Here is a 27,709-nt window from a genome sequence, read left to right as displayed (position 1 = left end):
TTGAGCGACATACTTATAAATAGCCTCGGAAGAAATATTTTTACTAATATAATGTTTGGTTATATGTTCCAAGTCTGACAAAGTTTATGTTGTTTTAATACCGAATGCTCTTAATTAGTTCCGCCGCACATGCGTTTGTATATTTCTGTTGCTCAGATGTTGGATTATTCCATCTCTGCCCGTGCGCATGTTATTTACCTGTGTTTACTTTTACTGTGGTCATTTATAAAGCTGTTGGTTGGTTAAACTAATTATCATTATTCATAATAATATACTGGAACAAAAAGTCATAGCTGAAAAAGCGTTTCATTATTCAGTTTTTATTTATGTTAGACGATGATTCGATGCATGTAAAATTAATAAGGTGACGAAACACTCCGGTGGCCCCCCCACCTAGAAAATGAATCCGGCGCCACTGGTTAGAAGCGGTCAGTCTGTCCAAGTGTTTGTTCTTCTGGAGGTTCAGATCCATCTATCTTTGATTACACACACTTGATACGACTGCTGTTATAAGATGAGCACTTTTTTTAGTAAATACTCGTGTTTAAATGTTGACTATGGAGCTGTTAGGGAGCAAGGACAGAGGAAGACCATGGCGAAGGGTCATGGTTGTAGAGAAGGAGGATCTGCAGAGGGTTGGAGTGACAGAGGAAGATGATGGGAGACCTTCAATCCCTTCAGGTTTTGTTGTTACGAAAGCCTATCTTTGTTTAAAACACCAACCTGACAACGAGGATTCAACAAACATCCAACAGCTGCAGGTTGGTTTAATTAAACTGATATTTCTCTGCTTTAAAGGAAATATGAAGCTTAAATACAAGACCTGTTCATTAGAAAGTTAGAGACATTGGTTTACTTCAAAACCTTCAGATTTATAACCAAAAAAAATCATATATTTAAAATAAATTCTTTCACTTTAGCAGCTATGTAGCTTCTAAAGCTTCTGAAGACAAAATTATGTTTTTTTTAAGTAGTGAAAAAAAAAATAATTTAGGTTGAATTGGGAAGTCTGTGTCCTAAAAAAACCTTTTTATGTGTAGTAAGAGGAGCAGAGGATTAGAAAAAGCTGCAGTACTTTTAAAAACAGACTAAATAAAACAGCTTTTCATGCAGCATGCAGTACAGGGAAGTCACCACCGGATGGCAGCATGTCACCATGACTGATGAACCCAAATCATCAACTTTCCTCCCAGGAGAAGAAGACGGAGCGATACCCGAATCACACAATCCACACAGTTAACAGCACATTATGAATTATAAATACCACAGAAAAAGCACCTGAACTGTTTAACAAAAGATATTCAGGACATTTTTTTTTCTCCCAGCACCTAAAAGCACAAAGAAAATATTTATTTATATGGTGAGTTGACAGCTTGTAAAACACAAACCTTAAACACATTTCATGCATCACCTGTGTGAGCATGACGCCCGGCTTCATGAAGTTCCTGAGAAATCTGACTCCATGCTGGAGGAAAACCACTAAATGAAATTTATTTCAAGATTTATGAGCCGTTTGGAAGTTTAGATGCTTTTTTTTTTTAACCCCGAAGGGACTGAAATTAAAGTAAAGTTTCAGCAGCTGAAGACAACCCCAAAGGGAGATTTACAACACTTTAAATAAAATAAAAACAGCTTAAAGAGGCAAAGCTTTGTTTGAAATAAACCACTGCAGGGAAATGAAATCATAAACACAAAATCAATTGAATTTGTTGAGAAAATGAGAGACAGCGAGGGAAGGTTTTACCATTCGTTGGGGCCCATCCTGCGGTCGAAGACCCGAACGGATCCGTCCCCCAGCCCGGCGACGATGAGCGACCGCTGGGAGTCGCAGGACAGGCTGGTCACGCAGCTGTCGGCTCCGGTGGGGATGTCCTGGTACCGACACAGAAACCAGGAAGCGCTCGTTTCACTTGTAACCATCAATCATGAGCAGCTCATTTGACGTGGACTCAATATGCAGCCACAGGCCACTTGTACCCGTATGAAATCCATCCATCACCACAATAATTACTACAACAAGGTCAATTAAATATGCAAAACAAGAAGAAACCACGTTAAAGTGACTAAATCACATTTAATCAGTTCACTCAGACTGACAGGCAGCAGCGAACTGAGCGAAAAGTTAACAGAAACAACAGTTTCAGATTTTAATCTGAATTTTTCTCAGATTTTGGCTTCTATTAAAACATCTTCATTCAAATTTAAGATCGTCGTAAAAATGTCTTTCAAAGTAAAACTCAGTTTATTGCCTTTTATTCAAATCCAAATTTTGAATCCAAATCATTTAAAAAAGCCGGAGCAAACAGGTTGTTTCGTGAGGAAAACTGAGCGTCCGTAAATAAATTTTATCTGACAGGCCAGATGCATGATGGGACTTTGGTTTTTGTTAAATCTGGACTCCTTGGACAGAACTACAGACAGACAATCGAAGGCTGACAGCAAATTAAATAAGCCCCCAAAACACTTGATAAAAGCAACGAATGAATGTACATATTTAAGCTGATTTTAAGACCTAAAACGGAAAAATCCGAACATATTTAGGACTTTTTTTGAAGACATTTTATGACTTTAAAACCCTGAGTGTGTCCGTTTGTCAGATTAGATACTTCTCTCTGTATTCATGATGATTTCTGTTGAATTTTAAACATACCTCTCTCTGATACACTTTCAGTTTTTCTACATACCAAATAAAAAACATTTGCATTTAATCAATAAAAATATCAGAACTTCATATCAGAGACTCTTCTTTAAATCTGCTGCAAGGACGACAGTTTTCCTGCATTTCTTACGTAATGACTCTTTATTATCATTTCTATTCCAGTCTTTAGTTTATTATAGATATATAATATATTAATAATAAGTACTGGAACAAACCAAATGTCCTTATCAGACCTGTAGAATATTATTCAGTCTGGCTCCACAGTTGCTGCAGGGGAAGAGGAAGGACCTTCAGCTCGTTTCTGATCAAATTTTTAATCTAAGGTCACCTTTTTTTTGAGGCTACAGCGCTTTTAAACCAAGAGATGATTACAATAACCTTTAAAACCGGTCACAAGTAGGGCTGAAAATCTGGTAACACGAAGTAACTAGTTACGATATTTAATTACAGATTGACAAATCTCGAACCTGTCTCGATTTAGTTTCTGTAAATCCTGAAAGTCTACAGCTGGATATCGACACAGAAACCATCTACAGCCCTGAATGTCCACGCCGATGAATAAAACTGATTAAAAAGCTGTAGTGTACTCCAATAGATTGAATCATAAATCTGGGGGCAGCTGCCAACGTGGGTACAAATCGGGCAACAAAATAATGTGCGCAGCCAAGAGTGCAGCTCTGTGGTTTTTAAAAACCTGGACGCTCTGTAACAAACAGTCAGTATTCAGAAAGACTGAAAGGAAACTTCTCACAATTCTGAGTCACCAGCTGGTCTCGAACATTTGCAGCTCAGTGAGATACCGGCTGAAGGCGTTTATTGTTTATTTTTATTTTTTCTAAGAGTTAGATTTTCACAGCGAATGCTTCGAGACGTAAACTCCGCTGAGACGCTCAGTACCTGGACCTTCATTTCTCTGTCAGTGTCCCAGATCCGGACGATTCGAACGTCTCCAGACGTCATGAGGAGCCCCGTCTCCTGCTCCCAGTCCACGACCATCCCGGCTCCTGAAACACACAAACCCACGCCGGGATTATTCACCCTCATTACAGCTTTTTAATCACAAAAAAACCCCTAAAATATTAAATTACTGAAAATAATTTTCTCACGTGTGACATGCCGTTTTAATTTGTTATCTTGAAGCATTTAATTTAATTAAATATGGACCCTCACACACACACAAACACAGCTGTTTAACACAAACCAGCATGTGTTCATTCCCCTACAAACGCCCGACACAAGCTGTTGGAGATTTCAGGCGGCTCCTGCTGCCTCCAGCAGCAAGTCAAATGAAAGATTAGTGCAACAGCTTCCTGCACCACTGCATGACTAATAAATACACAAACCCCTCCTGCTTCAGAGACCAAACATCCTTACTGTCAGGTTTGGGTGTGTTTCTGTGTGGATGCAGCGTTTTGTGTCCCAGTGACCACCCGGAGATGCGAACGCTAACGTTGGCGCCGAGCCTGTCGGCACATTCTGGCTCTGATGAGTCAAACGGCACTCGAGTGGCAAACTGAAGACAGCAAGGCTCTTCACATGCTGGCAGTCACAGCAGGAACCAAGTGAACAGTCCGAAACAGGCCCTGCTGGCTCCGGGACGCCTTCCTAAGGGCTCCGACTGCAGATTACAGAACAAGACTGTGCAAAAGTCCTGGTCCAGTCCTCATTTCCTAACATTTTCTCTCCCAGCAGCCAGACTTTCAAGAAACCCTTTAAAGTGGTTTTGATCAGCAGTTCTCCTGAGAGTTTTTCTTTGGACTTTGGCTGCTTTTTCACTCAGTTTCAGTCCAGTTCCTGATTATTTTCAGTTTTTTCTGACCTATGAATCGTTCAGACAATAAAAGGCTCCGAAAATCAAAGGATGAACCACGAAACAGACAAGTTCAGGTTTAAACCGGACCTTTAGTGTCTCTGTTACCTGCAGCCTGTCACAAACACCCAGTTTGACAGAAAATATAACTTTAGCTTTTAGAGTTAAGGCCGTTTTGGTCAAATCTCCAAAATAATTATGGTTTTAAACAAAGATCTTGAAAGTGTTTTTTTAACGACTCTCAGCTACAACCACACCAAATTCTATCTCAGTGTCTGTAAAACTGACTGTTATAAGAGTTTTAGAGTTTTCTGAGTTGGCTGTAGTGGCCATCTTAAATTGGGTGGACCCCAAAAGTTAATAGATTGACTTGATTGGCTCATGAGATATTTTGCTGACAGACAGACAAATGAAGCTGTTTGTGGTGGATACAATGTAAGCAGGGTTTATAAAACGGATGGAGGCTGGATAAACCCCGTCTGAACATCTGAAGGACTCAGAGGGACAGATTTTCAGACGAAGGGGCTCCAAAGAGACACGACTGGATTAGTTCAGAGGATTTGTGCTCTCAGGCATGGCTCCTTTTTGGTATTTCAGATACTGACTTTATATGTTCACATTTTAAACTCTTTAACTTCTCATAGACTCCTGCCTGTATGTGCTTCTGTTCCGAGTCATGACATCCATCTTCTGCTGGCCTAACAGCGTCATGAATTCATCCCGTTCTCCCGGCGCCGGATTATCAAGAACCCCCCCCCCCCGAGCCCCACGGAGCGGCGCCAACGCACCGACTGTGACGTCACGCAGGCTGCTCTGGCATCACGCCGCCTGCAGCGTGGGCTCCTGCTGAGCCAATAGCATGCAGGGAAAACCACTTCACAGAACGGCGGCTGCGAGAAGAGACGAGGCAATCCCTCTGAAGCCGACAGCTCAGATGTGAGGGAATCTGGGGTACAGTAACAGGGGAGGAGAGCGGAAGACTCCCCGACACACTGAAGCGTGTGCAGACAGCAGCAAACACATCAGAACACATCCCTGGAAGTTTATCTGAAGCCTCAATATGTTTTTTCTGCAGACTCTGATGATGAGAAGTCATTTAGGGATGCAACTGTGTGGATGAGAGAAGACCTTCAGCTGATTAAGCAGCTCGACTTCCTGTGATTTTTATCTTAAACACGGTCGGATTACGTCTCAGCTGGACGGCTCATGTTTGAAGTCTGAGAAATAAATTTAGGAATATGAGACGTGGTTGCAGAAAACTCATGTTCAGAGATGTTTCTCAACCTCTGAAACAGTTGGAGGACAAAAATCCTGCACTCCAAATACTCTGTGATGGAAACTGTAGAGATTCAGACTAGTTTTTCTCCTGGAAAACTTTAAAATCTTGCTCTAAATGAAGCCCCTCTTTACCGATAATGATCAAGTTAGGTCTGATCACTAGAAATTAAAGAATGAAGTATTGAGATCACTTTTATTTAAATATATTTTGTAGGTTTGGTCCAGGAGGGTGTGTAGGTGAGACTTTCGTAGACCGGCAGCCATGTTGGCTTCAGTTTTGACCAATGGAGTCGCTTCATCCCTCTTTATTCATGCTGACGGAGGACACAGACAGTTTTATTGTAAATAAAAGGGTGTCAGGAAATAAAGCTGGCCGTCGTGTCATAAAGTTGGTCTGCGGCTGACCGCTGAAGTGTCATAACTAAATAATGGAGGCGTCATTTTTAACGAGCGTTTATGCATTTCGTGCTTAAGAAGACCAAGCAGTTAATTGCATAATGTTTGGGTGTGGTTTTGTATTTCAATCTTTTTTCATCCCTCCACCTCTTTTGGCTCTCCGTCGCACAATCCCTTTAATTTGTCTTCTCTAAAATCCCTCCAGGTTCATCCATTTCCTATTTTTAATCCAAAAATCCTCCCAGACTAACTGAAACGTTAGCTGCAGGGGTCAGAAGCAGCAGATAAAACCAGAACGTCCAGCAGAGCTCAGCTTCTCCAGCCGGGAAAAACATCACCTGCCTCGGAGAGAAACCTCCGCAGCGCCGAGTGGGTCTTAGTTACCTCCACAGAAATCAATACGGAGAATTAAACTGTGAGGAGGACGAAGTGGAAGAAGTGGACAATCTTTCCCCTCAGATGAAAATCCTAACATCTTCCATCATTGGAGCTTTAGCATCTCTGTTTTTTACTCTCTCTGCTTAGGTTGAGATTTTCTTCCCACTACAGTTAAAAAAATAACCAGTTTCAGAGCTATTTCTGTCAAATCTTTAACAGGCAGAAAAAAAAGTAATATTTAGAATCAGTTGAGTTATCAGCTGAGTTTATCACAACTTCACCAGCACACTGAGTCACTAATTTGTGATTTTAATAATCTATTCCTTTGGAGAGCGTCTCATTTTCACACGTTTCTCTTAGATTTTCCTGCATTCCGATTCTGCACCGTTTTTTCCTTGCTATCCCACCGACTGCAGCTCATTAAAGCTTCTTTTGTCTTTTTTCCTGCTTCGAATGGCAATGCACCTTCTGTGGTTTTATCAGGAACTTCTTGGTGCCTCTAACAGACGAGGACGTGACCCTGTGGGAGCTGCTGATTGGAAGGAGACGTCTCTGCTGCAACATTTTCCTTTAGGAGCTTAGCCCTTCCTCTGGGAAGGTAAAGAGCTTCTGTTAAAGGAAGCATAATCCCCACAACATTAAAACTCGTTGACATAATTATCGTGGACAGAAGATGTCCTACGTGCTAACATCACAACATGAATAAAATCCCTGGGAATTGAATTATTAAAAAGCTCAACTTGTCAGAATAAAACAAAAACGTTCAAGTAAAAATTCAAATGAAGAGTGCAGAAATGTATTCATGACGTTCTCTGTTTGAACAAAAGATCTTCTTTGATCTAAAATTTAGTTTCCCCGTGGAAACAAGAGCAAACCTCGAGCAAAACAAACAGAGTAAAGACATAAAAATCAACATAAGCAGGATTTTTCTTAAGTCTGAAGCCTAAAACTCCAGCTTTGAGAGGTACAGACACCGGTTGGTGCTTATAAACTTTCTAAATCAGTGACATTTAATCTTCAGGCTCGAGATGTTCCAATAAAAAGGGAATTTAGTGGATCATTAAACTTTTCTTATGCTTAAAATGAGTCCCACCATTTATTTTTAAAAGAACACTGATCTGCTAATAAAGAAAGAAAACTAAAAAAACTCTGGCTTTTTAACTTCAACTAGATATTTAAATTAAGCATGTAATTATCTATATAATTATATAATTCCTGCATCAACAAATAAAGGTAAAGTTTACTTGTTTTTGTGTTGGGTTGGTTTCCACCAAACGCGTTAATAATTTACGGCTCAACAGGTTTGTAGTTTTGACGCCTGAGCTGAAAATCTGCACATAAAGGACATCATGAGGAGAAGAATAAGAGAAAGAGAAGAGTTTTTTACAGTTGATTTAAATCTGTAAAGATAACTCTGTTTGTTTGCAGCGTAAACTCTCATGGTCGTTGTTTAACTATTTAAAAAAACAACTTTTAAGTCTTAAAAAGTTTAGGCTAAGCATACAGTGCTCAGTTACTGACAGATCTGAATCTGAATGTATTTACGTCTTTAAACACAAAGATATATAATAATATTAACAAACAGAATATAAAACAGAGCTCACATCAGCTCCCAGACATTTAAAAATAATAAATAAGCTTCCTCACTGGTTTGATCTGTCAAACATTTATAAGTTTACACACTTCTGTTCATAAAGCCTTTCAGTATTCAGATCAGATTTTCAGAGAAACGTTTGATGAGTTCCTGTCAGAATTAAACACAATTTGGTTCCGGCCCGTGAAGAAAGACAGAAAAGATTAGCTACAGATAAGATGCTACAACCACACCAGATTTTAACTCAATATCTATATAAATTGACAGATTTATAACCATTTTTGTGCTTCCAAAGGTCGAATAGCTGTGAATAATTCTGTGATTATTGGCTGAGAGTTTCATTAAAATCCATCCACTGGTTCCTGAGATATTTTGCTAACAGACAGACCTGTAGGATAAATGCTTGAATAATCACCTCCAGTTTTTGTTTTGACACCAGCCTAGTTAATTTAAAAACATTTCTCAGGTGATTGAGGCAACTGATTGGTCAAAACCAAGAATAAGGTCAGCATCTCACTGAGCTGCAGCCAAAGACCGAAGACCAGAACCCAGAAGAGGACCGGCTGGTTCCAGGACGAGTTTTAAGTCCCACCCTGTGGTTACGGTTGCAACTGTTGGCGACCAGCTGGTGAAATCGCAAAAGAGTCTCCAAAATGTCTCAAAGCATTGAAAGCGGGTTCGAGGGACAATCCTGTCACTGGAATCTTGAAGTTTGTGTGATGAATACGAAGTCGCAGGGTCTTCTCAGGTGCCTCAAACGTGTCTTGATCTGATCGTGGGCGTCTCCAACGCTCTGCCCTGACAGAAGTGTCCAGGTCCGAGTCTCCAACAGTCGCAGCTCAGCGAGACCCTTCAGGTTTGGTTCGACAGGCGAGTCGAGTATTTAACTTTTTGTTTTTTAAACGACTTGAATGCAGAGTAGGATGTTTTATCTGTTGTGTTCTGATAAGTTACTACTGATGTTCATCGTTAGAGTTTAAAATATTTGATTCACTAAAGGAAATCATTCTGCTTCTGTAGGCTCAGACTGAAGGAGGACAAACTGTCAACATGTCCTCACTGCTGCTGTCTCTACTCTCCACGTTTGTGTTTGTCATTATTTCTATCATTAACGTGTTTTTCTTGGTCTTTCTGGACCAGTCCTGTGTTCATCTCGTTCCTGTCCTCTCCAACCCCAGACGGTCGAGGAAGATGGCCGCTCGTCCTGAGCCTGGTTCTGGTTCTGTTGGAGGTTTCTTTCTGGTAAAAGGGAGTTTTTCCTTTTCACTGTTTGCCTCTGTGCTGCTCAGATCAGGTGAAGATTCAATTAAATCTGCTGGTTTTACTGATTGGGTTTTATGATGTATGTGAAGAATGTGTTGGAAGAAAAAGTTTCAAATGTTCTGTGATTTGCTGTAATCTTAAACTTTACCTCGGAGAATTTCTTTACCCACAGACCACCAAAACTATTTTTTTTTTGCTCTGAATTAATAGAAAGGCTCCAGAAAAAAAAAAAAGACAAGAAAAGACAGGCAGCTGCCTTCAGGCTAATTGTCTCATGTTCCAAGTCATGTCCCCTGCACCTCTTCACAAGCTCTCAGGTCTTGGATTTATCGAGCTCCAAGCACCCCGACGTTAATGAGGCACCAGGCAGAGCAGCCGAATGTGGAGCAGGACGCAGCCGCCCTACTTCCACTCACTGACGGTGGACGGCATCGTAATCCTTTCAGCACTGATAGGAATGAAAAGAGGGAGGTGACAGATGTAAATGAGGAGAAGGACAGAAAACCGTGTTGAAATTTTTATGGCTCTGAATTTAATTAGATCGACTGTCAGTGCAGAGATGTGAAGCCTTTGTGCTTCCCCTCCGTCTGTCTGGGAGCTGAAGAGAAGTTTACGGTTTGTTGCCCTGTCACCACTCCAACCCTCTCAATTAGTGTCACCTCCACCTTTATATCCTGCTTTTCTTCTGTCTACCCTCACTATAATTGTACCTGATCCCGAGCTGCCCGACTATTTACCCGGCTTGTTTATAATCCTTCTGACCTCTCCCGTTTTTACATAGACACCGTCTTCCTTCAGTGGATTTTTTTGTTTTTTGTTTACTTCTCCAGTGACAGGCTCTGCTTGCTAACGCAGCAGCAGGAATAAGTTTAACAGGCTGATCCCTCCAGCGCGACAGTCTCAATGCTCAGTGCTAATAAAATCACTCAGCACACTTCAATTAAACACTGACACGCCTGGGATGAATGCTGATTAGCGCTTTTACATTTAAAGAAAAAAGGGGCATCACCTTCCGAGGGTAAATCCTTCTAATGTGAAGCTGAGCCCTTTTTGCATGAAAATTTAGGCAAATGTGAAACTGAACCTTCATTTAATACAAACAGGTGCTTTTCCCTATAATAGACTCACGCTGACAGAGACTTCAGATCCCTATCGTGTTCATAGCCAGGTGTGCTTTAATTATTTTCTGTTGAAGTACGTCCAGTCGAGCTCATAGCCGCCTCTATGGTGTCACGAGATCTCCGAACCCCAAACAGTAACTGTCTCCTAACTCTGTCAGATTAAACGTCCGCCGCCCGTCCTGCAGACGTGTCGAGAGGAAAAGTCTCCGCTGCAAATTTATTTAAAAAAAGAAACAGACGGTGATCGGTCAGCTTTGAAACTCAGAAAATAAAGTTTGAATGGTAAACTGGTTCAGGACAGAGTTTGTTTATTATTATTCTATTTTATTTTAGGAGGTGGGGGGATTTTTAAGGGGGAATCTGTGTCAAGATCTGTAGCTTTTTTTAAGGATCTTTCGAGGTAGCTTTTAAAGGCTTTTTATGGTAACTTTCTAAGGGGTTCTGTGTCTGTAGCTGCTGCTGGATGTTTGAATTTCCTTCTGGATTAATAAAGTATGCATTCATATATCTACTGTTAAGACATTTGAGTTGAGAGGAAAAAAGTTGAGCTGGAGGTGGAAAAAAATAACAATCGCAGCTCTCCAAGCTGTTTATTTATCTCTGTTTTCATCCATGTGAGAAACATTTCTCTGCAATGAAAGTATAATAAAATAATAATAATAATAATGAGTTTCACTTCAGTCCTGAGTTTTCACAACTCGGCTGTCAGAGCCTTCCTGAAATAATCTAAACTTTATGATGTTTTTGTGTTTTCTTCTGTAAGTTTAAGGGAAAATGTTTGCAGCTGAATATTTATTGAGATGTTTGTGCTGTGGTAAAAAAAAAAACTTTCATTAGAAATCAGTTAAAAATGGTGATAAAAAGGAAAATTTCCTGTAAATTCTGTTCTGATTAAAAAAATTGGATATTGTGAAATAAGAAATGTGAAAAATGCGGCAAATTTAGTTTTTAATTTTGGCTTCTTGTAAAAAAAAAAGAGTTTGACCTCAGAGTTCAAAGGTCACACGGCTTTAATTAAAGGTTAGAAGGTCATCGTTTAAGAACCGTTTTAAAATATAATGTCGTCAGATGAGCCGACTAACCAAGTTTTTATTTCATGAAGATTTGCTGATCTTTGGAGTGACTGCCGGAGATGAAGGGATGAAGAGCGCCGACCGACAACAGACAGGCAGATGATGAAGAGGAGGAGGAGGGGGGGCGGGGTGTTAATGAAAACAAAAGAAAAACAAAAAGAGACGCGCTCCCAGCTGCAGCACCATGAAATGAGGATAAACAGAAGAGAAAAGTGACACTCACCTCCTTGCTTGCTTCTGTCAAGATAGATGGAAACCCTTCTGGCCAGACCTGCAAGCAGGAAGGAGGGAGGGGGAGAAGAGCAAGAACGTAACAAAGCAAGCCACAAAATTAGCAAGAACCCACTGAGCATGCTGACCCAAAGAGTCTCACACACCTAAAAAGAACCGAGATACTTGTGAGGTGATGGGTGTTCATCACTTCACGAGTATTAACCCACATGTATTCAGCCGGAGGGATGAACAGGGCAGCTTTCAAAAACTCTCAACCTGCAGGCCCTCACATTCTGAATTCCTTCACAACACCACAAAAATATTAATAATAAGAGTAATAATGCAGAGGTCGGAGCTGCTATGGGACTCGAGAGGCTCGTCTCTCTGTCCTCAAATTGAAATTAAAGCTAGAAGAAGGTCGAGAGCGAGAAGGACATTCTGAAAATAATAAAAAGTGTGAGATTAATTATTAAATTTAACGCAGAATTAGGTGTGATGGTGAAACCTGCTGCTGCCTTGTTCAGCCTTTCTCCAGAGGAGGAGGAGGAGGAGGAGGGGGGGAGCACAAAACAATATCAAAGACCCAGCGAGGTAACAACAAGCCAGACGGCTGACAGAGATGTTCCACAGCACAGGGGCACGTCGCTGGACGATGGAGATGGGGTGAGTGAGGACAGGTCCAGCAGGTACTCGAGTGTTTTTATCTGCAGAAATGTTCAGCAGGAGTTTGGCAGCGCAAAGACGGACTCGTGTGTAATATTTCATCGAGCGTTACATTATTAATGCATCTAAGGAAATGTTAAAAATCCTAAAAAATCCACGCTCAGAGACATTACAGCCCGTTTGAAACACACTGAGCGTCATCGTCATAACTCACAGCTGAATACTGTAAACGCTTGAGGGGAAACTAGTCTGTTTGTGAGACTGAAGTGAGAGGAAAAAATAAAATGAAGCTCAAGTAAAACTTTTTCAGGAAGGATCTCAGCTGACGCCTTCAGTAGTCGGAGTACAACCCGTTCAGGGAATGCCGATCTCCACACAGCCGGGATAACAAGCACACCATTAAATGTGAAAGTCTGGGTGAAAACACTCGCTGTGGGAGAGGAAAAGCCTTCCAGGGCGATTTGTGGTGCCGAACGAAGAAAGGGAGGGATGTTAGCTAAACATGTCACCTCCCCGCAGAGCCCCTGGAGTTCTGCCGGTTCTACTGGGACCGGTACGTGGCGCCCACAGTTCATTCAGTCACTCATCCCGAACGCTTGGATTTACTGTCGTTAAAAACCGCCTCATCTACCATCAGCTGCATGAAATGTTTTTATTCCATATAAGACCTGTAAACAAACAAAGTGGCCATAAAATAATCCCTAAAACAACTAAAAAAGGTAAATAAAATAAATGATATCATTGATAAAAATATATATTTGATAAAACATAGAAATAACAGTTATTATGATTAAATTAAATGGCATTTTTCAAAGCGTATTTTGTTCATTTTTGAGGTAATAGTTTCTTTAACGCCAGTTATTTCCCAGCTCTTTAGATTTCCATCTTTTTAAGCTCTTTTTCCAACACCGACTATGATTGGGCATTTGTCTGAAATGTTTTTTTGGGGGTAAACAACATCTAATAACTCAGCAGATACTCAACGTTGATGGTGCATCGATCATGTCTGGATTATCCTTAACAAAATCTACTTATTTCTCAAATTTAATAAAGGATCATCCTTCTCCTCTAAGCAGAAACTGTCAGAAAAGGTGTTTTTTAAGCTTTTTATTCCAAACTTTCTGGGTTCTGGTAAAGTTGAGGTTAGCCATCCATGACAGACATGCTCACAAAGAGTGATCTCTTGTTAAATTTAAGAAACAAATATATTTTGATGAAGTTAGACATGATAGTCTGAATGGAAACATTTTTAATGCAGTCTGGGATGCAAGAGTGGGTTCAGATAATTTGTTTCTGGTTTATCACATTTATTACCTTTTTTTTAGTTTTAGTAATAATTCTGTTTATTATAGAATATAACGATTAACTGGAATCGCACACATTTACTCCAGCTTATATATATATACATAAAATAATTGCTGCATTTATTCACAGGTTTAATGTATGCAGAGCAACATCCCATCATTCCTGCAGCTGTCAGTTTCCCTGAAAACATCCCTGACCCAGAAACGAAGCAACGCTCCAGGCAGAGAATGTGGAGCAGTCGAGAGTTGGAAGTGTGTGTGTGTGTGTGTGTGTGTGTGTGTGTGTGTGTGCAGAAGTGGGTGGATGCTTCTGACAAGTGTGTTTCGCTGCGGTCTGTCCCGCTTCACATATTCATGAATAAGTTTTCCTCGGGAATCACGGAAGTGTGTCAGCTCAGAGCGGATCCACAAGCGTTCGCAGTTTGACTCTAAAACGATCGACTGAAGATAAACAAGCCAACATGACCGACCCGCTGAAGTTCAGGATGATGCAGTCAGCAGGTTTTAAAAGTTGACCTCCACCCAGACATGAAACTTACACGATGTCTGAGCGTTCCAGCTGCTGACAGCAAGTTTTCAAACTAAGAAAGACTCCACAACCTTCTACTAATTAGAAAAAAAATCAAAAAATAAATGTGGAAGAGGACTGTAAATGCATATTTATTTTCTGTGCCCTCTTCCTTTGGTTTGGTTTTGATTGGTTTAAATCTGCTACTTTAAAATGAGGACTCAGAGGCAAATAAAGGGGCTGAGCTGCTTTTTTCACTTTTTTATACTTATTTTCATATTTAAATTGTTTATTTTCTAATTTTCTTAGTGAAGAATTTAGATTAAATTACACAGATCACCAATGATGAAACCTCCACTATCAGATGCAGAAATAAATAATAATAATTCAGTTTTAATTCCCTGATTTAAGACTTTGCATGAAATCCTGCAGGTCACAGGTCTTTACTTCCTGCAGGTTTCAAACCACAAACCTGAAACGTTCGGTTGCATTCGCTTCCTGAATCACAATTTGAATTTCAAGTTTTAGGATTCGGGTTAAAGTGCAGGGAATGTGACATGGATGGGTTTGGACAGCGGGGGGGTGTCGATGAGTTTCCATCAAAACAACGAGACTGCGGGGGGGTGTATGGGTTGGTGGGCGGGGCTTAGAGTAAAATAGATCTTTACTGTGGGTGCTGGTGGAGGCCTGACCTCTGGTGGTTGGCAGCATGTCGGAGAGGCCCTGCCATGCCGTCACCATCTCCGGGTTCTTCTGGTCGGCGAAGTTCTTCCAGACACGCAGCGCTCCGTCGTCTGAACAAGGTGTGGGAACGACACAGAAACAAATAAAATAAAATAAAATAAAAACGTTGCAGAGCTCACACCAAAGTCCACGACTGAGATAATCAGGAGATTTTTTTTGTGACAGAACCTTGAAATCTTTCAAAACATCCAAGATAAAGTTCGAAAGCACCACCAGTCAGAAAACGCTGAATCCTAAACTTTTCTTCTACCATAAGCATCTCGTGAGAGAAAGAAAACGAGTCAGGAAACTTCTCCTAAAGAGCTCAAACAGAGCTAAGAGCTGAACATAAAACACGTCCACGCTCTCTTATGAGAAAGCTATTACAACCCATAAAAGTTTCCACATGATTTATGCTCCGTGTTGTACTTTTTTTTAACACTGTATCTTTAAAAGTAATGGTATCCTTTGAGCATGACTGATGGAGAAAAGCTGAATAAGTGCACATTACGTTTTGATGAGATGGAATTTAAACGTATTAATCCCGGGACATTTTATCAGCGTGAGATGTTGCAGCAAAACACAGCATTTATTCTTAGTTTAACTTTGTGCTGAACAAAATAAATGGGTTTTAATGTAGAGCTGTTTTCTACAGAATCATGTGTTATGAAGATAAAGCAAAGGAGGATAATTGCTTTTGTTTTATTGATGAGGAATACACATGGGTGCATCCGTATCTGTGGGGGTAGAGACAAAGTATTTACAAGATCCTACAAATATGACTTCCACTGTACTGCCGGTTTTATTAACCGATTTCAAACGGTGCCAATGTGGCTCCTGCCCTAAAGTCAACATCCAGCAACTTTCTTATCCTGACCTTATTCTTTGCCTCAACCACGACACTTCTGTAATGTGGTAACTGGGAAGCCTTTGTCATTGTCAAAGGAGCTTCCTCTTTTGGGTCCATCCTCCAGAGGAGCTCGGAGGAGAGTCGATGCTCCTCCTCATCGAAAAAAGTCAGCTGAGGTGGTTTCTGATTAAAGATGCCTCCTGGACGCCTCCCTTCAGAGGTTTTCTGGGTATGTCCTACTGGGAGGACACCTGGGGACTGACCCAGAACCTGATAGTTGGATTATGTGTCCTGTCTGATCTGGGATCAGCTCAGGATCCCCAGGAGGAGCTGGAGATCAGGGTTCAGGGTCAGGGTTCGCCTTCGCAACCCGACCATGGATAAGAGGTAGAAGAAGAATGGATGGATAAAAAAACTCTTCACTTACTCAAAATACAATGGAAGTCACTGAGAGTTTAGATGCGAGTACTCTTTAAGAGAAAACCACAAGTCTTTCAGCTTGAGAGACGACAAAATTACCTGCGTTTGTAAAAATAAACTGTTTAAGTGTTTGTTTGGAAATATAAAGAGGGTGCAAATATTTTGGAAAGTTTAAAACAGCTCATAAGTCCAACTTTTCGTGTCCCGTTTAAACTTTCAGTGATGTTTCTGCTGTGAAGCCTGTCGGAGCTGCAGAGCTGCAAAGAGGAATGGGTTTTCTCACTCCTTTCAATAAATATTTTTTTGTTTTTCCAATTTTGACTATGGCAAACAATCTACTACTACCAACAGTTGCACGTCTTGATGTATTTGTTGTTTTGATTTTTCTAAAGATGCAGGAGTAGCGAGACAAAGATCGTGAGAAAACAAAAATCGTAACAGGAAGCATTATGAACCAGCAGAACAGGAAGAAGTGGCGCTCTCAATCAGATTTAAACCGAATGTTTTCATGAAAGTGCTGCCAACCTGTTGCAGTGAGGAGTAATGAACAGTCGTGTCCGTTCAGGTACTCCATGGCCGTGATGCGAGTATAACGAGGGTTTCCGTTGTAGAAGTAGTCTAACCTCTCGCCCTTCTCCCAGTCCCAGAAACTGCAAGAGACACAAAGACTCATTAGAACAGGATCAGTGTCAAGTTTCAGATAATCAGCTGTGAAACTGAATCATCTTCACAACAGCGTTCTTTGGGATAAACGTCTGCACATTTCTCAGTCTCTCACCAGATGCTGTCCTTGTCGGCCACAGCGATGCAGGTGTTGAAGGGGTGAAACTTCACCACAGACGGTACGCCGGGGTTACGGTTGATGAATATTTGATCATCCAGTCGGGAGATACCTGCGATGGAAGGGAGAAATCAAGAAGAGGACCGTGAAAGACAGAAAGCAAACATGTTTGACTCCTGATGTGAGTTAAGTGACTTCCACAGACATCCTGAATTTTCAATCTGATGCTGCAAAAAGAGTCTGGGGAAAAAAAACTGAATGAATAAATTATTTCTAAGGTTCTGAGCATGTGCCAGTTCTGTAAATGCATATACTGTTTCCAGGAAATAACTACAGCAGTGCCCTAAATAAATATATGCATCTTGGAGAAAAGTATTAATTTATGGTGACGCTCCACTGACTCCAGCTCCTTTTTGATGGGTTTGAATCAGAAAACATGCAGCCAATTACCATTTAATTGGAGTCTTCAAACTATAAGTCCTCTTGTCCATTTTCTGTTACTTTAAGCAGAATTTAGCTTCAGATTTTGTACTTTTCTGTGTTGATTAAAAAGGGAAACTAACACCAACATCTGTCTCAGCACTGATGGAGGTGAAGTCCACCAACAGAGAGGTTATTGATCTGTTTAAATCAATTTCACTCTCGAACCTGTGAACCCCGGTGTACCAGGAACAACTCAAAGCTTCATGGTCAGCGGTCCCCTCTCAGCCTGTGTTAAACTCCACTGAGGAGTCCCTGAGCTTTCTGGGAACCATTGTGTCCCAGAAGGTGAGAAGAAGGTGTGAAGGGCTCGGATGGACTTTTAATTTAATCTAGCCTCGGATGTTTTCTGTGATAAGGAGAGCTCTGGTGCAGGTGTCAAAACAGGAGCTGCAGCGCTGCAGAACTCAGGGAAACTAAACTGAAAAGAGTTCGAGAGGCTCACGATGACCCCGTGGTAATTTTGACAGGAAAATATGTTGCAGAATTTGTTTGAACGAGTTCAAAATTCAAGCCTCTGCAACTCACACCAGGACACTGAGAACCCCCCGCAAACGTTTCGAGACATTTTGGAGACTCCCCTCGCGAATCTCGTTCTCCAACGAGCCGCCGACAGTCGCAGCTCAGGAAACATCTTCAAGAACCGGGAGAATAAATTGCTTTTCATCCAGCACTTTTAAATCAATCCTCTCTGTCATGTGCAACATCTATTGTATTTTTGCTTATTCTAAGGCCGACTTACTGCTCTAAAACGCCTGACAGAAGTCGTTCTATCTTTTATTTGGTTTAATTACATTATTATCTGGCATCAGAGGATCAAGAGAAACTTTGCATATTTGAAAATGAACCCAGCAGGAATAATGTTAAGATCAGAAATAAACATTAAATGAACATTTAGATTTTGCTGCCTGATGAAAGCCTGGTGCAGAAATATCAAACTAATTGCAGGTTTATGAATTTGTGGGGGGTTTGCTCTGTTAGTTTAGAATTTTTTAACACTTCTTCAGCATAAATTAAATTTTGAGAAATACTCTTGGCTTCCAAAGGAGAGAAGAAAGCTTGACGAATAAAAAAATATATATTTTTGACAAAAAAAGTAATGCGAGCAGGATTTGATTAAAAAAAAAGAAAAAAAAAAAGAAGTGAATTATTCGATGGTAGAAAATTAAAAGGAGGAATAAAAAAAGTGGCGTCTTTTAATGAAAATCATCCTGAAAACAAGTAAAACGTCTCATCACACGGTTTGTTGTCATGGCAACAACACACCAGTTCACCAGCCTCTTCTCGGCTCCATGAATTAAATATCAAGGCTGTCACAATAAAATCAAGAAGAATGGGTAAAAATATCCATCATAAATTCATCACAGATGTCTGCAGCAGAGAAGAGCTTCAAATCTGAATAAAATCATCACTAATAAGCTTTTCTTTGTGCTGACAGAAGGATTTGCTTTAAAACCTTCAGCTGCATGACAGAGCAGAAGGGCTGGATTAATTCTCTTCCTAAATCTAAACCCCTCTGCCCTCGGTCTTCCTCCCTCCTCCTCTTCCTCGTCTCATTTCCCTCAGGAGGGAGACGACTGAATGAGGGCAACCCTTCTTCTTGTTTCAAAAAAATGCGAGGAGAATTCAGCGATGGAGCGGGCAGTACGTGAGCAAACCTCAGCTATGACGCCAATCGCCTCGTGACTGTGTGTGCACGTGTGTGTGTGTGTGTGCACGTGTGTGTGTGTGTGTGTGTGAGAGAGAGAGGAAGGGGCTGCCAATGACGTTGGGTTTGTTAGTGATTCTGTTTGAGAAACCTCCAATTTCATTTGGGGATTCTGTAAATATGCTGCTACTCCAGGCTCTTTAACGAGTGTGTGTGTGTGTGTGTGTGTGTGTGTGTGTGTGTGTGTGTGTGTGAGGGAAGTCCTGTTACTCATAATCTGTGATGTTTCCAGCTGCAAACTGATTTCAGGCCATCCTTTAATCGCTCTGAATCATCTGCACGCTCAGTCAAAGCTGCAACATGACGGTTTTTCAGTCAGAGACTTGGTGCTGAAAGAATCCTCAATAAAATCCTTTTCAATTATCCCACCCATCCTCTTTGAAAACAATTACATTTGACGAAACAAGAAACATTTCCAAAAATAAAAAATGCACGCCCCTTTTCCAGAAACCCAGATAAGATAAAATAAGAGATCTCTGTGAAAATCCATTCTCCCAGCTTTGAAAAGTTTGCTCATGGATTTACAAACTGTGTTGAGTCTATAAGAAGAAACTGAACATTTCAGGCTCAGATTATTTCACTTTAGAGATAAATAACTCCTAATATGGTGTTTATTCACAAACCTGACTTCAGACCAGAGAGAAAAGTAGATAAAAAGAACTACAAACCAGCGTTATGAGGTATGCACCGTCTTTCAAATCAAGGACAAATTCAAGTACTTATATTTAAAGTACTCGCTGACACAAAGTACTGATGACTCAGGGATGTATCGTCAGAGGAGGCACAGTTAGAAATTTAAAGTTTTATATTTAATTTGTGTAAAAAAAAAAAAGCACTTTCTGTTGGATTTCTCCCTCTTTGTTGCCAATCTAATGTTTGCAGAAACTTGTATTACATGCCATATTTTTCTACAGAAACAATAATTTATTTTGCGTATATTTAATCTTGTTTACTTGATTTAAAATAACATTTAAAAAAGCCTGATTCTTCTGCTGTTTCTCTGCTATCATCTGTTCAGGTTTAACTCTGACTGCTAAAATGGAAGAATATAGATGTGTTAAAATATATTTTTTTCTCAAATTGGATTTTGAATCAAAACACGAGCATTCAGGGTTTTTAACCCCTAACTTTCCAGAGAGGTGATTCTATAACAAGCTGTGCTCACACTCATTGTGACATAAATGTTTTTTTATTACTTTATTTGTGATAACAGAGTTTTGAAGTAAACACATCATGCTCAAAACTTCGCTCTCTTTAAATAAAAAATATTTGAAGCTGCAAAACTGATTTGTAGATCACCCTGAGTTTTCTTTTAAAGTGACGGCATGCAGCTTTTTCTGTCATTAAGATAAAATATATATTCAGGGACAGACTGCTTCCTGTAGCTTTTAGCTTCTTGTATTTGTCGTTGTGGATTAAAAAAATAATTTTATTTTTTAGATGGTTTATCAAATTGCTTGTATTAAGAGTGCTACTTCTCATTCCTGCTCAGCAAAGCTGAGCAGAATCTGAGGTCCGTTTTGTTATTCTTCACTTTGAAACACCGCCTGAAACTTGTCTTCCTCCTCCTTCATCGGTGAACATCAGGCTGCCGTAAAGTGGTATCAGTACTGTGGTATCGCAACACTTTTACGAGCACAAGTACACGTGCCTGGTACCGGAACAAGCGTTATTTACAAGGTTTGACCAAAATTGCTACCGAGCTGTCATTTCTCAACAAAAACTCTGGCATGAAAAGCAGTGGGCGATATGCATTCCTTCAAGGACTGCTAGGGCTTTAATTTGTATTTTTTTTCAGTAATCTTCCTCATGGCTTCATTCAGACCTTCCTTTGAGTTTAACAACAAAAGCCACAGTACCCATGTCACTGTTACTTCTGCATAATCAGACAAAAACAGTTTGATTTTATGTTTTTCTTAACATAAATATTGGAAAAATCCCATCAGACTGAGTTTCCATCAGACTAATAAAAAGCAGAGAAACGATTTAAAACGCTTAAAAAGACTTCACCTTTAACTTGACATACAGTGCTCTCACCTTTTTGTGTTATACCTCGACTCAGTTTTCTCACTCGATTGTTTCTCAGGAACCTCCACTGACGCTCCATCCTCACCTGACTCTCCGAGTCGTGTTCCTCTGGGATCTGAGGCGGCGAGAAAGAAAAAAAACAAAACAGAGGAAGCATGAAGGTCTGATTTAAACTTCAGGAATTGAACACCAGATTATAACTGTGTCTTCATCCTTCTGAGTTTGCAAGGAGGAATCGGTGTGACCAGAAATGACAGATGATGGAAGAACCAGAACTCCTCTGTGGATAATTAGTTCATCAATACAGAGTCGAACAAAAATCCTCCATGTGCCTATGAATATCACAGTTTTATATTTTTGGGACATGAAAGAAAATAAAATCACAACAAAAATGAGTGAAAATTTCCTGTAAACAAACTCTGTCCTGCCCAACGTTTCCTCACAATCTGAAAACTTTGATTAACTTTATTCATTTCTGCTCAGAATATCTTCAGAGTTGATGTTATGAATGTTTTGAAGCTTCTATTGTTTACGAAAATATATTTTTCTTATGCCTAAAATTGACTTTTCTGGACTCAAATGGAAAATTTTCACTGAGAAAGTAAAAACAGATGAGAGTAATGCAGAAATGTCTTTAAAAAAAGTTAATGAAAAATCAATAAACTTAAGACTCAATTACCATCCCAGGACAACATAAAAAAAAACAAATTAGAGAAGCTGCTGCTGCCCATCAATCTGCGAAGAGTCAAAGGTCATTTCCTAACTAATTGGACTCCATCGTTCTACAGAGAGAACAATTACTCACAAGTGGAAAACATTTAAGACAGCTGCCAAACCTCCCAGCAAATTCACCCTGAAGGTCAGACTGTGTAATGCACAAAGAAATGAGCTCCCTCTCAGACTCTACAGGCCTCAGTTAGCAGGTTAAAGGTCAAAGGTCATGGCTTCTTTGGATGGGCTGCAGCAGAAAGCCTCTTATCTCTAAAAACAACATATCAGGATTCGGAGTGGTCCGGACCAAGATGGAGGCTTGAGACTCTTCTCCGCTCCAGGCTTAAAATATTCCTTTAACTTCCTTCAGTTAAATACGTCCTTGTTGACTGTGAAACACTTTGGGGATGCCTAGACCGCATCGCGAAAAAGATTTTCCCATTTTTACCCCGCCGGGCTCTTCCGCCAAGAAGAAATCCGTTCAGAAGGAGCCAAGTCAAGCTGAAGCTAACACTAGCGTCTCAGAGCTAACCAACGAAACAACTATGGAGCTGATCTTATCTGAGGTAAAGTCGTTGGCCTCCCGGATGAAAGATATGGATGCATCAATCGGTACTCGACTCGATACTATTGATGTCGCACTGGGCGATTTAAAAGCCTCTGTCGGCTCGGTGGAGAATTCCTTATCGCTGCTCTCTAGTAGAGCGGCAGACTTGGAAAAACGCATGGAGGAGGCCGAGGGGAGAATCTCCGGGACCGAGGACGGCCTTAGTGCCCACGGGACAAGCATAGCCGCCATGGAGAAGTTGGTGAAACACCTGCAGCTAAAAGTAGATGACTTGGAGAACCGTGGTCGGCGTAAAAATTTAAAAATTATCAACTTACCAGAGAAAGTAGAGGGCGACACCCCGCTTGTGGACTTTCTCCAAAAAATGTTACCGACCTTGGTCGGTTTACCGGCTGATCATCCAGCATTGGAGATCGAACGGGCCCACAGGGCTTTAGCTCCCGCTCCGGCCCCAGATAAGCCACCACGGAGTATTCTGGTTCGTTTTCTGCGTTATTCGCACAGAGAGGCTGTGCTTAATGCAGCCAAGAAGAAGCGCGACATCCACCATGGCGGCTCTCGACTGAGATTCTACCCTGACCTGTCCGCGGAGGTCCTGAGAAGGAGGCGAGAATTTGGTGCTGTGGTGAAGGCTCTGATCAGCTGCGACAAGTACCGTGGATTTGCCTACCCGGCTCGCCTCCGATGCCTTCACGAGGGGCGAATCCGTTTTTTCGATAAGCCTGAGGCTGCCGCTGCATTTCTGGACACTCTTAAATGAGGTATTATTTCTATTATGCTTTCTTTTCCCCTGATTTGTTTATAAGAGATGGAGGAGGATAGACTTTATATCCACGCTGGGACCCATATAACATTATGTTTTCCTTCCTTTTAAATTTACTATGTTGGAACGGTTCTCAGTGTGGTTCATTACTTTTGCCTGGACCACGGATGGTGTTTTGAGCGTCCGGTTGTTGCTGTGATCGAACTGTAAAAATCGAGAGTTCTATGCCGTTTGGAAATAACAGTGACATCTTTTTGGGTTTTTTTTTTCTGTCATTTGGGGACAGGATGGGGGAGGGTGAATGCTGCTTTTTGCAGATTCAGTATTTTATTTATTTTATTTTTTTCGGTGTTAAATGTCAGGAGCCTAAATATGTCTTTTCTCTTTTTTATACATACATAAATGTCTATGTACAGATTAATCTATTTAAATATGTCATTGGGTGTTTAAGAGCTGTTTTTTGCCCTTACAGTTTGTATGTCTGGTTCTCTTAAGATCGTTACCTGGAATGTACAGGGACTGGGCCATGTGATCAAGAGGATGAAGGTTTTGACTCATTTGAGAAAAAAAAAACTTGATATAGCACTATTACAGGAAACTAGGTTACCTGTTACAGAACATTTGAAACTTAAAAGGGACTGGGTAGGTAATGTATATTTTTCCTCCCATTCACAAAATAAGAGGGGTACAGCCATTCTTATACACAAGAATCTTCCTTTTATTCTGGAGTATGAGGAGAAGGATTCAGAGGGCAGATTTATTTTAATTAAGGGCTCAATCCATGGACAACATATAACTATTCTCAATGTATATGCTCCTAATGATGATTCGCCTCAATTTATGTCACAAATGATCTTATTGTTTAACCATCATTGTAAGGAAATCGGTTTTTTAGCTGGTGACTTTAATTGTACAATGAATGCATCTTTGGATAGGTCCTCCTCTGCAAAATTGCCAAACCCGAAAGCTTCAGCTGTCTTAAGAAACCTATGCACTGATACTGGTTTGATAGATATTTGGCGACATTTAAATCCTAAAGCAAGGGACTATACATTTTATTCGCATCCCCATAACACTTACTCCAGATTGGATTATTTTTTTATCCCGAAGTCATTTTTATATTCTGTTCAAAGCTGTAACATAGACCCCATACTTTTGTCAGACCATGCACCAGTATTTTTAGGTGTTGATCTATTATTTCGTATCCCTAGGACATTCACTTGGAAATTCAATACATTCTTGTTAGATAATAATTCCTTTTGCAACTTTGTTCGGAGTAACCTATTGCAGTTCTGGCTCGACAACAAAAATTCTCCCGTATCTTCGGGTATAATCTGGGATGCAGCAAAAGCCACTTTACGCGGTCATCTTATATCTTATTGCTCTCACCAAAAAGCAGTTCTCGCAGAGAGGAGAAACAACCTCGAAAAAGAGGTGATCCGACTGGAGCAAATACACAAACAATCACCAACGTTGTCAAATTTGAAGGCACTAACGGCTATTAAATCTGAGCTTAATATAGACTACACCCGTCAAGTTCAGAAATTATTACTTTATACTAAACAGAAATACTATGAATTTGGAAATAAGTCCAGTCGCATGCTTTCCCATTTATTGAAAAATCAAGATAATTGTCGCTCAATTAACATGATCAGAAGGCAGAACAAAGACGTCACATACGACCCAATACTTATTAACAGCACTTTCCGGGATTTTTATATATCTTTATATAATACGGACATGGTTGACCTGGAAGGTGTCTCCTCCTATCTGAGCAGCATATCTCTTCCTTCTGTCACGGAAGAAGATCGTGCCTTTTTAGATGCTGCTATTACTCCGGAGGAAGTTTGGGCTGCAATTAAATCTATGCCAAACAGAAAATGTCCTGGACCCGATGGATTTCCATTGGAATTTTTTAAGCTATTTTGGCCAGAGATTCAACCAATGTTCATGCCTGCTGTTAATGACATTTTGAGAAATGGCATCCCCCCCTCATGGAGACATGCCTCCATCAGTCTTCTTCTAAAAGAAGGTAAAAGTCCCCTGGATTGTTCCTCCTTTAGGCCTATTAGTTTGCTTAACGTTGATTATAAAATTGTGGCTAAAGTATTGGCCCGGAGATTGGAAAACATCCTTCCTAAAATTATAAATCCAGATCAGGCAGGGTTTATAAAAATGAGATATGGCACAGACAATATACGACGCGTTCTTAATGTTGTTCAGCACCTTAATATTCACAAAGAGCCAGCAGTAATTGTTTCCCTCGATGCCGAGAAGGCTTTTGACCGAGTTGAATGGCAGTTTCTTTTTCAGGTGTTACATAAATTCGGTCTGGGGCCAAATTTTATCAATCTGGTTAAAAGTTTTTATTCAGACCCAACAGCCTCAGTTAACACAAATGGTTTGATATCTGAGCCCTTCAAGATTCATAGGGGTTGTAGGCAGGGGTGCCCCCTTTCACCCTTATTGTTTACTTTGTTTATTGAACCCCTGGCTGAGATTATCAGGACTAATCCGGATGTATCTGGAATCAATATAGGCGGTAGAAACCATATAATTTCATTATTCGCAGATGACGTTCTTTTGTATATGGGTGATCCTGAGAAATCAATTCCAGCTGTCCTGGAATCTATGGCTACATTCAGTGCTTTATCAGGATATAAAATCAATTTAGGAAAATCTGTCGCCACCCCTTTCACCATCCCCTCCGAAAGGTTTATGCAATCTCCTTTTCAAATGTCTATCAGAGGCTTCAAGTATCTGGGTATTTTTGTTACACCTGATCTGAATAATCTCTTTGAAACTAATTACTCACCTTTAATTCAGAAGATAAAAAATGATTTGATAAAATGGGCCCCCCTGCCAACCTCCTTCTTAGGGAGAATCAATATTATAAAAATGAACATTCTTCCGCGACTGAACTATTTATATCAAAATCTTCCCTGCTATTTATCCCCTGCACACTTCAAATTACTAAATTCTCATTTATCTCGCTTTGTCTGGAACAACAAACACCCAAGAGTCAAGTTTTCTATATTAACTAAGCCAAAACATCTTGGAGGTTTGTCGCTACCATCCCTGCAGCTTTATTATTGGTCAGCACAACTTAAAATCATATCAAATTGGTTTATGAATAGAAAGAATGCTTTGTGGTTAGATCTGAAGTCACAATCTTGTCTCCCCAGCAAACTTAATTCTCTTTTTTTTATAAGTGGCATAGACCAAATGGCTCATCTCAGAAGTAGCTTCATTGTTTATAATACTTTGCTGGCCTGGCAAGATGTGAGGAAATATCTAAATATTTCTCCCAACCTCTCTTCCTGGTCATCGTTAACTTTGAACCCAGATTTACCGGCAGAGATTAGAAGCATTGGCTTGTCTGAATGGTCATCTAAGGGACTGTCAAATATTATGGACATGCTGGACTCTGACGCTGTTAAATCCTTTGAACAAATTACAGCCAATTTCAATATTTCTAATAGAGATTTCTATAAATACCTACAGATCCGTCATTTTGTGAGCTCTCTTTGGAGGACAGGAAAATTACGTACAAAATTGTCAGAGTTAGAGAATATGATTATCATGACCAAATCTCCCAAAGGACTTATCTCTAAGATATATCATTTACTATCTGGCTCTGACTCCTCGAGTTATGATGCTTTGAAGCTGGTGTGGGAGCGTGACCTTGGACTGACATTTGATCTGGCAGATTGGGAAGAAATCTGTGATGGGGTCTTCCCCAACTCCACCTCAGTTTCTTTACATGAGCAGAACTTTAAATTCTTCTACCGAACTTATTATACACCTGTTCGCCTTCGGAGGATGTTTCCTGATGCTTCAGATCTGTGTCATAAATGCAAAATACATAGGGGCACATTTATTCACTTATTTTGGTCTTGCAATCGTATTCAAACTTTCTGGAAAAGAGTTCATCTCATGATACAAGAGATCATTGGTAAACAGTTCTCACTATCTCCCTCCTTCTGTCTCTTTAACCATGCTTCAGACATTCTACTTAATGCAGACACTAAACATCTGCTTGCAATCCTTTTATTTCTGGCCAAGAAATGTATACTATTGAGATGGTCAGCACCACAGGCCCCTACAGTTGATATGTGGATATCACAGATTTCTGCCATTGTCTCAGTTGAAAAACTTACTCATGACCTTCATCAAAAGTCAGACAAATTTTGGAGGATCTGGGCCCCACTGCAATCCTTTTTACAGAGGCTGTAAATTTTTTTTATTTTTATCTTTATTTTTTATCTCTCTCTCTTACATTCAATATATCACTCATTTGGCTGTCTGACAGTTGTGACTATTTTGAACCATGACTACTGTATTTCGTGTATGTGGGCTGTATGTATGTATGTTTTTATTTTTTTATGTGGACTTTGCAGTGCTCCTTGTTTTTTTT

The 27,709-nt window shown here is 40.3% G+C and overlaps 1 protein-coding gene across 5 annotated transcripts in view; it reads right to left on the bottom strand.

Moving 5' to 3' along the window:
* Positions 1–27,709, bottom strand: part of rptor (regulatory associated protein of MTOR, complex 1) — a 155,753-nt gene that overhangs the window by 7,769 nt on the left and 120,275 nt on the right. For 2 of the 5 annotated variants that reach the window (XM_017436846.3, XM_037974712.1), the window contains 7 exons: positions 21,260–21,365; positions 17,032–17,146; positions 16,779–16,903; positions 14,929–15,054; positions 11,796–11,843; positions 3,557–3,663; positions 1,745–1,872 (listed from right to left, as the gene is read on the bottom strand). In XM_017436846.3, coding sequence (XP_017292335.1) covers positions 1,745–1,872; positions 3,557–3,663; positions 11,796–11,843; positions 14,929–15,054; positions 16,779–16,903; positions 17,032–17,146; positions 21,260–21,365 — 755 coding nt within the window. The remainder of the gene's footprint in view (positions 1–1,744; positions 1,873–3,556; positions 3,664–11,795; positions 11,844–14,928; positions 15,055–16,778; positions 16,904–17,031; positions 17,147–21,259; positions 21,366–27,709) is intronic. The other 3 variants (XM_017436848.3, XM_017436849.3, XM_017436850.3) reach the window with 3 other exon arrangements.

This window comes from Kryptolebias marmoratus, linkage group LG3 (assembly GCF_001649575.2).
Source record: "Kryptolebias marmoratus isolate JLee-2015 linkage group LG3, ASM164957v2, whole genome shotgun sequence".
Lineage (NCBI taxonomy): Eukaryota > Metazoa > Chordata > Actinopteri > Cyprinodontiformes > Rivulidae > Kryptolebias > Kryptolebias marmoratus.
This window is presented reverse-complemented; position numbering and strand designations above follow the sequence as displayed.